The 14013-nt window shown below is 49.4% G+C and overlaps 1 protein-coding gene across 1 annotated transcript in view; it reads left to right on the top strand.

Moving 5' to 3' along the window:
• DNAI1 (dynein axonemal intermediate chain 1) overlaps positions 1-14013 on the top strand; it is a 162938-nt gene that overhangs the window by 129519 nt on the left and 19406 nt on the right. The window contains exon 20 of the mRNA XM_054186993.1: positions 772-957. Coding sequence (XP_054042968.1) covers positions 772-957 — 186 coding nt within the window. The remainder of the gene's footprint in view (positions 1-771; positions 958-14013) is intronic.

Raw genomic sequence — 14013 nt, 5'->3', positions numbered from 1 at the left:
GTGGGAATCCCGCCTGATTGTGGCCTCGGTTGGGTCTCCCTCCATCCTCACCTTTCTCGTTTGGCCAGTCTTTACCTGGCACTTCTCTGGATGCTGTGGGAGAAGGACGTGTGTGCAGGCACAGCATCCGAAGCAGCTGGACTGGAGTGGGCTGCCAGCACCAAACTGTCCTGTGCTGTGCATTTGCCTGTGCTTCCCTGGCTTTACCCCAGGGTACACTCTTAATCATGCTGTCCATGTTCCCATCGCTTCCCTATTAATTACTGGTTTGAGTCTTTAATGTTATCATTAAGCTCTAAATGTTGGAAAGCTCTGCAATAAGGGGTAATAAGTATTTCTGACAGCATTCCCCTCTTTGTGCATCAATCTGTGTTAGACTCTGATTTAACACCTGGTTGTCTCATTACTTGCAGCACTGAGAAGAGAGATTAAGACCTATGGGGTTAGCAGTGCTGGCTCTGAGACTTCTCCAGTCTGGATGAGCTGGAGCCTTGACAAGGGTCTTGGAAAGAGCTTGCACCCACAGCAGGGAACTGGTCCTCATTCCATGAGTCCCTGCAGGAGGGGGACGGTCCCTCAAAAGCAGCAGGCGGCTTCTGCACGCTGGTTACTTAAAAGAGGACGAAGGCTCTGACTGCAGATGGTAATTGTGTGCTGAGGCTGCCTTTCCATGGGACCTTTTCTCTCTGATTTCTCCAGCCATCGTTCTGCTGCTGAGGGATGTTCTTGCCTGATTAATGCCTTTTGTGTTCTTTGCCTTTTTTTCCCCAGGCTCATGTGTTTGATCTGAGCATTAATAAGTATGAAGCTCTCTGCACCCAGCTAGTTGTGGCCAAGAAGAAAAATAAAATAACCCATGTCCAGTTTAACCCTGTCTACCCCGTTGTCATCATTGGCGATGAACGAGGCCACGTTACCTCCTTGAAGCTCTCTCCCAATCTGCGCAAGATGCCCAAGGTAAGGATGCCCTGCATTCCCATAATGGAGGTACCAAACCACAACAGGTCTCTTCGTGCCTTGTCACTGTCCCCACTCCTTCCATGCAATAGTGTTGGTAAAGCTGCTCTCTAGAAAGGTGCTTAAGATTACCTCAAGCCTTTTGGGTAGGATGCCAGAGATGCTGGATCTCTGTCTGTGTTCCTGTGTGAGTAAGAATGCTCAGTTCACTCCTGGGCAGGAGCAGGGACTGGTGGGAAGGGGGTTTGCTGTCTGTGGACACTTTCTCACCATGGTCCAGACAAACCCAGAAGCTCTGCAGAGAGTGATTTTTTTCCCAAAGCTCACAGTTTTCTGAGCTTTGGGTTTTGTTTGCAAAACTCCTTTAAACCAAGTAAAAGAGGTCCCAGCTCCTTCTCAAGTCCTCCCACAGAGCCCATCCTGCCTGTCTTCTTCTGCTCCTGGATCATCAAAGCCTATTCCCTGACCACCACGTCATCTCTCCTATAAATGAGCAAGCACTGTCTTTAGCTTGTGCAGAGGCTTGGGATCCTTGTCTCAAGCAACAGCAAGGAGATGCATGTGCCTCTGTGAGTTGGTGAAGCCCCTTTTTCCACCCAGCCATAAGAGCCAGTCGTGAAGGATGATGACTTCTCCCACATGGATCCTTTACTAGACTTTATTTCTGGGCTTCATCCATTTGTGAGCTGAATAGCTGTAAATGCAGTGTCCTTTCTGAGCCCATGTAATTCTCATATCCGGTTGTCTCTTGTTTAGTGGAGCTTTTTCAATTTCAGGCTTTTTAGAACTGATCCAAGAAAGCAATCTCTCAAGATGATCATCTTTTATTTATATACCCCCAAAGGTTTTATATACTCTACTAACCCACTGTATTAGGCAGGGTCTTTGGCCAGGAACTAATCACCCTGGTGTCATTCCAGAGTCTTCCGAGTGATTTTTAAAAAGTTCCTTCAGCCATAGAAAATGGAAATGTGAAATAGGAAATGTGAATCTTCCCTGTGCTGAGAGGGCATAGAAAGCACAGTAGCATGGCGGTCTGTTTGGGGCTGGGCATGGGAGCTGTGGAGGAGAATTCTCATATGCTTTTCTATTTCCATCGAAACCACAGCCCAAGACCATCTGAGCTCTCAGGGCTGTCATCAGCTTGGCTGAGGACAAGTTCCCTGGTTGCTTTATGAGTCCTTCCTGGGCATGGGCAAGCACTGTGTCTGCTGTGTACCCTGGCTGCATAAGGGTTCAGTGGTGGAGATGGGTCACACACACATAAACGTGACTCCTCTCCTCCACAGCCCAGCTGTGGGCTGAGCAGCACCCAGCAATACTGCGCTGTGGGTCAGAAAGAATTTGAATGTCTCCTTCCACTCCTGGTGGCCAGCAGCAGTCCTCCGTGCAGGTATGAGCATCGTCATCCCCCTTTATCAACTTTCTTCAGAGGCAAATTGCATGTTTTTGACAAAACAGTTCAAACTGTCAGTTCAGGAGTGGCTCAATCACTTATTGCTGACCTTAAACCAATAGGTACCATATCCCAGGCAACATATAAATGGGATGGAAATGGACTCTCCTGCTCTGGTGTTATTAAGCTATCTGTCTTCTGCTTGCTGGTTTAGGTTTGAAGCGAAACTAAACACTGAAGTAAATGTTTTCTGCACATGCGGAGAAGAAGTAGGGGTGTTCAGGCATGGCTGGTGATGTGTGCATGTCCCCTGGCTACAGGCAGCTCTTCTCTGAAAGAGATGAGAATTTAAAACAGATGACATGCAGCGGTGATGCCAAAATGGTGGATCTGTCCCAGCCAGCTCAGCGGCCGTACTGTGCCACAAGTGGACAAGTGAGCAGGGTCTCTGAGCCCATCTTTTGTGGCTGATGTGGCATCTGCTGTGCCAAATGCCGGTGTCTGGGACCCTGTGGTGAGGAGGTTTAGCTGCTGCAAAAGGGTGCTTTAACAGAGTGAAATCAAGCCCCGGCAGAACAGGCAGTGAATCCACTGTGTTATCTTGTCCACCTCTTTCCTGTGCCAGCAGCAGCCTTCTTGTCCTTAGTTAGCAGCAAGCCTCCAGCCGTGTTTGCGAGTATCATCTCACTGTGGGGAGTCAGATGTACTTCCAGAGTATTGATCCTGGCTCCTCTGAAGATCAAGTCAGCATGCTCTTTAAACCTTTACCCTGTGCAGCCAGCTTTCATCTGTAAAATGACTTCACTTCTCCCTCTTCTCTGGGAGTCCCCAGAGCCAAGTTAACAGTTGTGGGATAGCCATAGATTTTTGTACGTGGAGAGGGTCCATAACTGTACAGAGGAGTCCTGGCATCCCAGCTGTCTCCTTGCAGGTAGAGAAACCTGTCTGTTTGGTACCCGGGTAACCCAGTGCATTCTCTCCAGCACTTGATCCCTGCAGACCCCAGTGCAGAAACCTGCCTGACACCCAGGAGGATAAGCCTGACAACCCTTCTCACCCAGGAGGATAAGTCATGGCCAGTGCTTCTGCAGGTTGAGGCCTTCACACCAATCTACGTGCTCAGCTGCCTGGTCTTGTTTCCGTCAACTCCTTTGGAGATGGGAAGGTGCCTTTTGTTGAGGTCTGGAAGAACTCTGGGTGCATAAATGGCTCATCCCGGTCCCACTGCCCCTCTGTTTCACACTGGTGTCACAGGGGTTTGCCTGTGAAACCTCTCCACCAGCTTCCCACACAGCTGGGACAGCTGCTTTTAACAGGTATGACTAGCAGACTAATCACCCTTTTTTGAGAGAGCTCTTGATAGCCACATGTCATTCCAAACCCCATTCTTCCCCTAAAAATAGACGTGGTGCTGTCTGCTCCATGTTCTGCAAATTCCTTGGCTGTTGCTGGGCTTCCAAGATAGGGCTCACCAAGAGAGACTGAGCTGACTTTGTCCCAGTGGGATTTCAGCCGTTCTGAATTTATTCTGGTTTGCCTGTTAGTTAAAGCCAGTGTGGTGAATAAATGGAAATAGAGAGGGTAAGGGCTTCTGGGTTCTTGTCAGGCCTTGGTTCATTCCTCTCTGAAGAGAGGAATGTCCTTGAGCAAAGAGAGGAGGTTCAAGAGCTCTTTAAATAACTCGCCGGGTTGATCTGCAGCTTAATTAATTCATGTTTGTAAAACACTTTGGGATCTTTAAGAAGCGTTATTTAATACTCCCAAGTTTTGCTGTCAGTGGTGTTAGCGCAGCCTCATTTATGAACACTTGGCAGAGAAAATATGCCAAGGGGAGAACTTTTCAAAAGCACTCAGGTGGCATTGTCAGAAGTGACTTTCATCAAGGCACCCAGTAAAAGCTTAAAAAAATGCCTAAAACTCCCATCACTCCCCTCCTAAATCATTTAGTGGCACATCGGAAAAGGTGCATTTGTTGTTGAGAGGAAGCTGGGGACAGGGGCTCTGCCACCTATCAGGCACTTGTGTCAAGGGCACATCTATGTGGACAGAGGGTACAGAGGTCCCTGTGTCTTTGCCCTGGTGATTTGGGTCCTGGATCCTTCCCTAGCCCCAGAGTCTGAAGTTTCTGGGGTGGGACAGAGACATCCCCTTGCCCCGAGGCAGTGAGCTGTATTTATTTCCAAGAGGTGTGATTCTCGTAGGTTTTCTATGCCTATTGCTGTTGTCTCCAGATTGTGTGAGTACTCTGGGAGTCCTGGGAAGTCCTCTGGGAACACACTACCCAACTACTAAGCACCAGCTCCAAGAGTCTGGGAAGCATGGAGGCTGGGGGCACAAAGATGGCTGAACCAAAACCTTGTGGGAAGAGCAAAGATAAGGCAGAGAGCAAAGCTTGCTGAAGGTGGGCTTGCAATCAAACTACCACCAGCAGTCCTGTGTTGTCCACACCGAACACCCTTGAGCACCCAGCCCTGCTTGGGCAGAAAGCTCATGCCAAAGATATTGTCCTGTGCAAGGAGACCTGGTGAAACTAGATTGGGTCCTTCTGCTCAGAGCTCAGAGGTGGGGCAGAAATACTTGCAGTATTTTAAGATGCAGCAGTAGGAACAAGTGGCTCCCTGCTGTCATCCAAACCGCTTTTGGACTCCAAGCGCTCCTTAAATATTGCAGTGTTTGTCAGGCAGGAATTGTTTAACTAATAAAGTACCATTCCTAATTAGTAACAACCTTGGTGGCTGAGTTCACCCAAGGGAAGCATTGCTGCAAGAGGAATCAGTTTGGGGCAGAGCTGTTTAATTAGTAAGCCGTCCGGGTTTCATTTGAGGGTTGGAAGAAATTAAAGCATTTTGTCATCACAGTCAGAAGGATGTAGCTGCTCATGGGCTTTGGTTTGTTTTAAAAAAACTGCTAAAATAGCCTAGTGCAACCCCTGTCAGTGCCAAAAGTAAGCAGGAGATAGTCAAAAAAAGTGTGAAGGGTTTTTAGAAATGTTGGGAGACCACAGTGGAGTGGGAGAAGAAAAGAAAGCAGGTCAAAGAAAGATTACAATACAGCATTTGCTGAGGCTAAGGCAAATTTCTTGGCCAGTACCCAGACTGACAGACAAGGAGGCAGCCAGCTTCTTGGCCTGATGCTTGTCTTGGGTATTTATCTTGGATTATCTAGGATGATTATCTCAGTCTCTGTTCCTGCTACTGGTTTCTTCACATGCAAGTCACCTCTTTTTCTGTCCCGCGGGAACAATTGCGTTACTTCCCAGGCAGTATATCCCAGGCAGAGCATGAGTGGAGTGGGAAGGGGCTCATGGCTGCTCGCCCATGCCGGGACACTGTGGCAGGGCTGTGCGTGGGTCAGGAGCTGCAGGCACACACCTTTGAGTCTAACACTGGGTGCCTGTGAGCAGCCTGTGGTGTGCGTAGAAGCCAGTGAGCATGGGGTGGCTCTGAGCCTTCCTATTCATGTGCAGATGCTGGGCAACTGCTCCGCTCTCTCTACCACATCAGCCAGTGTCCCCTCCGTACTCCCTGTGCCTCTTTGCAGCCCTGATGATTTTGCCCTTGGCCAAATACAGCCCAAGGATGCTCAGCCAGGGAAGGGGCATTGGTTTTTGCTGGCTGAAACACTTTAGCTCTTTGACCATAGCTGATAGCAGGGTCTGGAAGGGATCAGTTAGGATTTGGGGGACTGTGATGGACAGTGGGAGGATGTTGGGGTTTTCAGGAGGTGAAGGAGGGAAGGGGATTTGAGGAAGACTGGTGGAAGTGTGCAAAGTTTTAGGGAGACTGTAGGATAGTGGCTGAAATCTCTGCTTCAGCCTATTCCCCTCCCCAGCCCTGCCACCTTTGCTGTCTCTGGGGCTTGAGGTTGCTTCCTTCTCATACTCCCCAGCAGCACCCACTGCACATAGTGCTTTCTCAATAAGGGACCCTGTTTTTGTCCCTGTACCCAGCCTCAGTGGGATGCAGTTCGGTCCAGAGCTGGTACTAAGCTAGAGCAGTGTGGACAGACAATGGGATGCTTGATCCTGAACATCACTGCTTTGTAGCCTTGCATTGTTGTGACCTAGTAAGGTGGGGAGAAACTCGAAGGATTTAAGGATCAGGAGATTGTTTCTGTTCTTAGTGTTTTCCTGTAACTGTGGAAGGCGTTTCAGTAGCTGTGAGGAACGAACCGACCAACACGGGAAGATGAATCTGAACTCCCTCCTTCTGTCCCAGGAGGTACAGTCTATCTGCATGTGGAATCGTATTTACAGATGGAAGCTATAGATTAGATACATTCTTCAGGTCACATCAGTCCTGGGCTGGTGAGTGGTTTAGCACTGAGGGAAGTACCTTTTGTCCCCAGACTTTCTATTTCAACATCTTCCACGTGATATCATTCTGCCTGAGAAAAGCACTCGCCTCTCCTCTCTAAACAGCTCTAGTCTTGCTCTTCTAGTGATATAATTCTAGTCTCTCTGTTTTCATGCAAATGCTCTTCTCTCGTTGAGATTCCTGCAGTCACTTCTGTGCTGTTCAAGCAGTGGCCAATTTCTTTGTGTCTCTTCAGGGCTGGCTAATTACGCAGTGACCCAAAAGCACAGAGCACAAGCAGTGCTGGAGGAATTTGGCGGTGAGCACTGTTGTGCCTTGCCTACACCAGGACTGCCTCCTCCAGATGCAGCTTGGCCCCCTGATAAGGAGGCACACACAAATAAGCTTGGGTCTCATAAAAACTGACCTGCAGCTTGATGGCTTTGCTTCCTCTGAGATTTGCAAATGCTTTTTGATTTCCTTTCAGTCCTTCCCCTGTTATTTAGTCTAGTTGCAGACAGCTGCTCTCTATACTGTTAGGGGAAGAGCTGAGCACTGTGGGGTGTGTCCAGGGACTTGTGAAACCCTATTTCTGCCCTTTCGCAGCTTTCTGTGTTGCTTGTGTAGGCCAGGTAAGGATATATGCACCAGCGTTGACTTCTTCGTACAGAAAGGAAACACAGTGCTGGAGGCCTTCAAGAAGGGCAGGTTAGAGACATATCTGTAGGGACTGGTTGCTCTGAGCCTGTCTTGGAGCAGGAAGGGCTGGAGGCAGTTGCTGTGATGGTCCCTGCTGTCGGCACACGCTGGCCCTAGCACACACTGAGGCCAGCAAGAGGCCATACTGCTTGACTGCAGCTTGCCAGGGTGTGAGCAGCATTGCTTGTGACCTGCGGCCGTTTTGCTACGCAGATCTGTGACTCATAATTGTAAATCAACATCTACTGAAGGGAATACTGATATGCACTGACAAAAGCAGGCTCCCCTGCCCCTTCTGCCTGCTCCTTCCCTGCCACGCTATCCTGCCCTGCCACTGTGCTGGGAAACCCAAGACCTTCACAAGCCTACAGGATCCCTTCTTCCTCCACTGTCCCACATCGGGATATCTGTGTCCAGTTCTGGGCTCCCTGGTTCAAGAAGGACAGGGAACTGCTGGAGGGGGTACAGCAAAGGGCTACAAAGATGATTAGGGGATTGGAAGACCTCTCTTATGAAGAAAGGCTGAGGGACTTGGGTCTTTTCAGTCTGGAAAAAAGATGACTGAGGGGGGATCTTACCAACACTTATAAATACTTAAAGGGTGGGTGTCAGGAGGATGGGGCCAGGCTCTTTTCAGTGGTGCCCGGGGACAGGACAAGAGGTAACGGGCACAAACTTGAACATAGGGAGTTCCATCTCAACATGAGGAGGAACTTCTTTACTCTGAGGGTGGCAGAGCCCTGGCACAGGCTGCCCAGAGAGGTGGTGGCATCTCTGTCTCTGGAAACATTCCAAACCCGCCTGGACACGTTCCTGTGCAACCTGCTCTGGGTGACCCTGCTCTGGCAGGGGGTTGGACTAGATGATCTCCAGAGGGCCCTTCCAGCCCTACCATTCTGTGAGTCTGTGGTCTCCCAATCTAGTGTAGCCTCAGATAAAATGAGGGGACTGTTTAGTCCTGGAAAGCTGTTTCTTGGGTAAGCAGGTCTTCTTGGAAACCAGTCCTTCTTGGGCAGAACTGAAACCTTTGGATATTTGTCTGGAGAACTGGGACATATCCACTGTGCTCTACAGCACAAATCCAGATGTCCAAGAGTGTCACACCACAAGTACGAGTTCTGGATCCCGGACAGAGACGTTGCAACCTTAGACACTAGCACTGTTTGGAGAGCTAACTCAAACAAGTCAGCAGTAGATCTAATGGACTTGAATCTTCTCTCACTAAATCAGTTTTCTGTGTTTCTGGAGAAATAACTTTCGGGTTGCATCAGACTGTGTGAAGGAAGAAAAGAACTCCGTATAGCTGTGGTATTGCTGAACCCCAAGGTTAAAGAGCTGGGGTTTTTTTTTCACTGTTCCTGACCATGCATCTTTAACCTTATTTTTGTTGTGTAATGTCGCTTTCTGTGACCGCTCTGTTTGGCAGTTGGTGAAGAGACAACATAAGCGTATTTGCAAGTTATTTTAAGCTGAAGTGAATTCTCAGTGGTCAGGATGAAGTGTGTTTAGTACGTTAAATGGAAACATTGGCAACTGGAGCAAGAAAAGGTCCCATTTTAAGAAAATTCAATAGTACTTGTAAATTATTTCTGAAGTGCAAGTCTCATCCTGTAAGGTGCTGCGTGGTGTCAGAGGGACACTGACAAAGCCAGGAGGACTGACTTTGAGTGTCTAGTTTCCTCTTTGAAGATCTGTGTAATAGAAAGGTTTGTCCATGTTTCAAAGTGATGCAGGACTGCTCCATTTTGCAGTACGAGGTGTCTGGAGAAAAATGCTAGGGGTATTTGTTTTTCTGGTCAATAACAGTCAAGTCACTGAGCTAAATGCCCTGCTCTAGACATAAATCTGGTGTGTATCCATTAAATTTGCTGTCCTCTGGGTATTCAAGAGTAACTGAAATCTGAGTTTGGCCAAGTGAAATGTTTTTTAGTGTGGCCTTATTTTACTCCTTCCCTCATATTTCTCCACGCTTATGTTGCCACATATGCCACATAATGTCACAGTTATGTTGCCACAAGAACTGTTTTGTCTTCAGGCTTTGGGTCCTCTCCTTTGTGAACAGATTGTGTCTGTACTGTGTTGCCTGCCATCCTAGAGCTCCCCAAACCCCAGCAGGCTGGGCTTTGCTCCTCTGCAGCCCGATGAGCCCCTCGCTGCCTGTTCTAAGAAATGCCTAATGCATGAGAAGGAGCCCCGCTTCATGTCTTCAAAGGCCTTGCATTTTGGTTAGATTTGCGATTGCCTGAATAAGCCTGTTCCACTCACACAGCTGCTCTTTGAGCCAGAGCCTTTGCTTTCTCCAGCGCCTTGGCAGAAAGCCGTGGCATCAGCGGAGTGGGCACAGCATAATGTTATGGCAAAAGAGGCACTGCCCAGCCTCGCGGGCTGCTTGGCTCGCCTTTCCTCCCTGCTTCTTTCTTTAGCTGTCCTCTGTGAATTCATTTGTATACACATGACTTAAATCCCCTCCATAAAACTGGGGGATCCTGAGAAATCACCAGTTCTTTGCCTGAATAACAACCCCAGTACAAAGGCAGAGGGACTCCCAGGGGAATGGGATGTTTTTAAAGTGTGCTCTCAGCAGAGCAAGAGACGGAGACTTTTTGGGAGACTCTCATTCTGCTAGCAATGGCTGGGTGTGAGAGCGGGTCTGCCAGCCTGCAGCCTCTCCTGCAGAGGCTATTCAGCGCTTACCCCCCTGCCACAACGGATTACGGCTGCCTGCTGATGGAGGCAGCGTGGTTGCTTATCCTCCAGGTCATCTGAGGGTGAGCTGTTTTTTTGCCAGAGAGCCCCGAGCAGCTCTCGGGAGTGCAGCTATTCCTGAGCGCTGGCTCTGCCACAGGGGTGTGGAGGAGGAAAGCTTGTGAGCTCAGCCCCTGAGCCACAGGGTGCATTTGAAGGGCACGGCGACAGTTCGTCATGAAGACATGGTGCAAAGGTGTGGCTGGGGCCTGTGAGACCCAGCCCTCATCCTGGACCTGGCCCCTGCATTTCCTTGGAAGACATGCAGCTCCTTTCCATCTTGAAGTGGGATGAGGACACCCATCTCCCTGGGAGCCATGACATCCAAGTGAGAGGTGTCTGTAGACATCATGGATTTGCTCCCCTACAGCCTTTCTTCTTCATGTGTCCCTCTGGCTGAGTGCTTTTGGGAAACGTCTAGTATAGTCATACCTCAGGAGAGGAGATGATGTTGGGGTGCACTGATGAACACCAGAGCCCAGCACCTGGCAAGATCTCCTGCCTACCTGCATTGTCCACCACAGGAGGACAGTTGGATGTCACAGGCTATCAAAATTTGAAGCTGAGGCAGCCAGGTCCCTGCGGAACTGGTGAAAATCTTTAGAAGGTGGAACAAGGTACTGAGAGATGCTTACCCACAGCTGGCAGACACAGCAGTGATGTGCGTGCCATTACAACTCCAGCCCAGCAATCCTCTCTTGGCCCTGTGCAACCCCTCAGCTGTCTGTCCTGGCAGACAGACAGGCAAGAAGGGGAGGATGTGAGTGCAGGTCCTAGTGTGGGGCAGAGGGAAGAGGTGGCAGTAGTATGACTGGAAGAATGAGGAGCTGGATCATGACATGAGCAGGCAGGAGCAGACATCCCGCAGGTGTTCTGGCCAGCAAAGCATGCAAAACCCTGGGATGCAGGTGAACAGCTCTCGGTCGGCTCTGTAGCTCCACAGTGGTTAATTTGGCCTCCATTTGTGATGGTCGTGCAATTTAGGTGGAAAAACTTAAGTAAGTCTCTCCAACTCATGGCTACGCAGAGTCCTGGGTGTTGGAGTGGGAGACGGACCCGGAGTAACAATGGAGTCTCAATATGAGTATGATTGTTCTCCCTTTATTCAAGTTTTCACAGAGTATATATAGACAAGCAATAAGAGCACGCGCTAGCGGCAGCTATATGATTGGCTTACAGTCTCTGTCCACGCGCTGTCCATGCAGTTCATTCACAGATCAGATTGGTTACAAGAATTCACATAGTAAATTGCTTAGTCATTAGCACAACGTGTTTCTACCTTCTCAGTTCCCATTTTTCCCATGTACTAATTCCATCTTCTACCACCTGTTTTGCCCTTAATCTAATCTCTCTTAGTAGGGAGGCTGGCTCACGTGACCATTTTCTCTCAGATACATTCCTGCACCTGGGCACCTGAGGACTCACTCAGCAGGTCTTGATTTGCAAGGCCCATCCTAGTCATTGTTTTGCATTGCCTCACTGAACTCATCAATGCCCCAGAGCTTGGAGAAGGTGGGCTTTTACTTTTCTTCAAGCTCTTCAGCTTTTCCTTGCTTGTGATATTACATAACTTGTCCCTGGTCATCATCTGGGAACTCTGGGGCAGTGTCCCTCATTGCAGAGCCCGGTGGTATTTGCTGCAGTGACAAAGGCAGGAAATTTGGCATGACATGGAGTAGGAAGACATGCGGCTATGAGGGCCAGAGGAACAGCTTGAGATTTGGCACATCCCTGTAACTCCTCTTGAGCCACTGCCAGAGCCTGACACAGCCTTCCCCAAACAGCCGACCTGGGTTGGAAAGGGCTGAGGCTGCCAGTGGAGACAGAGAGGGCAGCTCCCTGCCTGGGAGAGTGTGTCTGTGCCATTGTAAAACACATCCTGAATGTGTTGCTGTAAAAAGCCCTTCGCTTGCAGACTTCACCTGCGTGTTCTGATGCTGCATGCGCCGATCTACAGACTTCCAAGCCCCTGCACGCCCCGATCAAAACCATCGTGCTGCTCCCAGCCCTTCCCAAGCCTCTCCCCGGCTCGTGCTCCTGCTGCCTACCAGCCTCCTCCAAAAGAAATGAAAGGGAGACACCTGCACTGGCAGGCAGGCCAAATGAACAGCCCTTGCTCAAATTAATTTGATCGGCTCAATGGAGAATTGTTTAAATGAGGGTAGGGAAGGAATTAGCGATTAATAAAATGTCTTGCTGCTCACGGTGATGGAACTGACGCAAAAGGATTATTTTTATTCCGTGGAGAAAAGGAAGAGAAGAGCCCTGCGAAGCAGAGGAGAAGAGGGGCTGCCTTACAGTCCCTCCGGCTGTGAGAGATGCAGTGACGGCCGCAATCAAAGCAACTCCAAGGTTCTCCTGGAGGGAAGCTGTTACGCTCCAATTCACCGACTGTTTCTGTGAGATGGGATGCCAGACATCAACCATGTGAGGCCGTCTCAGGTCAAACATCCCCTGCTCTCCCCTACTCCCACGTCCCACCAGGGAGCTGCCTGTGATCCCACTGCTCCCAGTCCAGGGGGTTGTCTGAGGTCCTTACCCACCACGGCATCCTGGTTAGTGCAGAGACCTGTCCTGCCTGGGCAGTGGTTGTGTTTCCCTCCTCCAGCCTGTTGGGCTGAAATCCTCTTTTCATTATCCCCTAGACCAGGTCCCATGAGCTGTGCCCTTGCTGCATGGTGTCCTATGGGTGCAGCTCTACCACTGCCCACCCCGGCGCAGAGGGATCCTCTCACGTGCCTGGCCACGATGCTCACATTTCTCTGCTGTGGCACAACTGAGTTTCACAGCATCACAGGAGTGCCAGGTCCCATGCAGGTGATTATCCCTCTAACCCCAGCCCTGATGGCAGAACACTCCCTCCCCACCGTCCTGTATTTGTGCAGGGAATTGTCCCTGCTCACACACAATATCTTGCATTTGTTCCTGTTAAATCGCATACAGGTTTTCCAGGTCGCATCTCCGGTCCAGCAAAGTAATTTCAAATTCCAGTCCTGCCTTCCTGGACACCTGCAGCCTTCCCATCTGTCCCAGTGTCCATGCACTAACGGAAATGCTGACCAGATCCCCTCCAGACCATGGAGCTCAGTGTGTTGCATACAACTCATCTCTGTGTGCTGACAGCTCTGCATACAGCTATTCAGCTGGGTCTTACTAGCTTTTACCCAGTTTATGTAGATCTTTTGCCTCACTTGATGATCAGAATATCAAGGTAGGCAATGGCAAAGTCTTCCTTAGGTCAAGATTAATGACATTTGTGACTTGCCCATCCACAAGGTCTATTATCTTGTTGCAAAAAGAAATCAGATTAGTTCAGCATGACTTCTTTGGTACAAATCCATGTTAGCTGTGATGCATCTCCTCACAGGCACTTACAGGTTATTGGCTTCTTCCAGTCGTTTTCCAAAAAGTGAGGTTAAAGTGAAGGGTCTGTGATTCTCTCTGTTGTTTTTTTTTTAGGATAGTTACTGCATTTACCTTTTTCAGCTTTCTGATCCCCATCATCCTTTGATATTCCCCAAGATAAATGCTTGAGAATGAAGCCGTTAGGTCGAGCCAATGCGAAGAAGATAGCTGCCTCCCTGAGGGGCTGTGGCTGTGGTAGCCAGGACGGTCTCAAACACCATAAGCAGCGCAAAGCATATGGGCATGGAAAACACCCTTTATTGGGCAAACAAATATGTCTGGGAAGAAAAGAGAAATGCATGTGCCCTAAAGCTTGTCTTTTATTCTCCAGATATATATTAGTTGAGCTAATAAAAGGCATTGCGTCTCCCCGCCAGCCTGTGCTGTCTGGGTACACGCTAACCCAAGCCTTGCCCAGCCAGAGCAGACGTCTCCCCACTTGGTTGCTGGTATCAGCTGTGATGTTTTGAGGACTGGGGATTGCAGGAAAGGGGAAAGGTGCCTTCCCAGCAGCGC

This window comes from Rissa tridactyla, chromosome Z (assembly GCF_028500815.1).
Source record: "Rissa tridactyla isolate bRisTri1 chromosome Z, bRisTri1.patW.cur.20221130, whole genome shotgun sequence".
Classification (NCBI taxonomy): Eukaryota; Metazoa; Chordata; class Aves; order Charadriiformes; family Laridae; genus Rissa; species Rissa tridactyla.
This window is presented reverse-complemented; position numbering and strand designations above follow the sequence as displayed.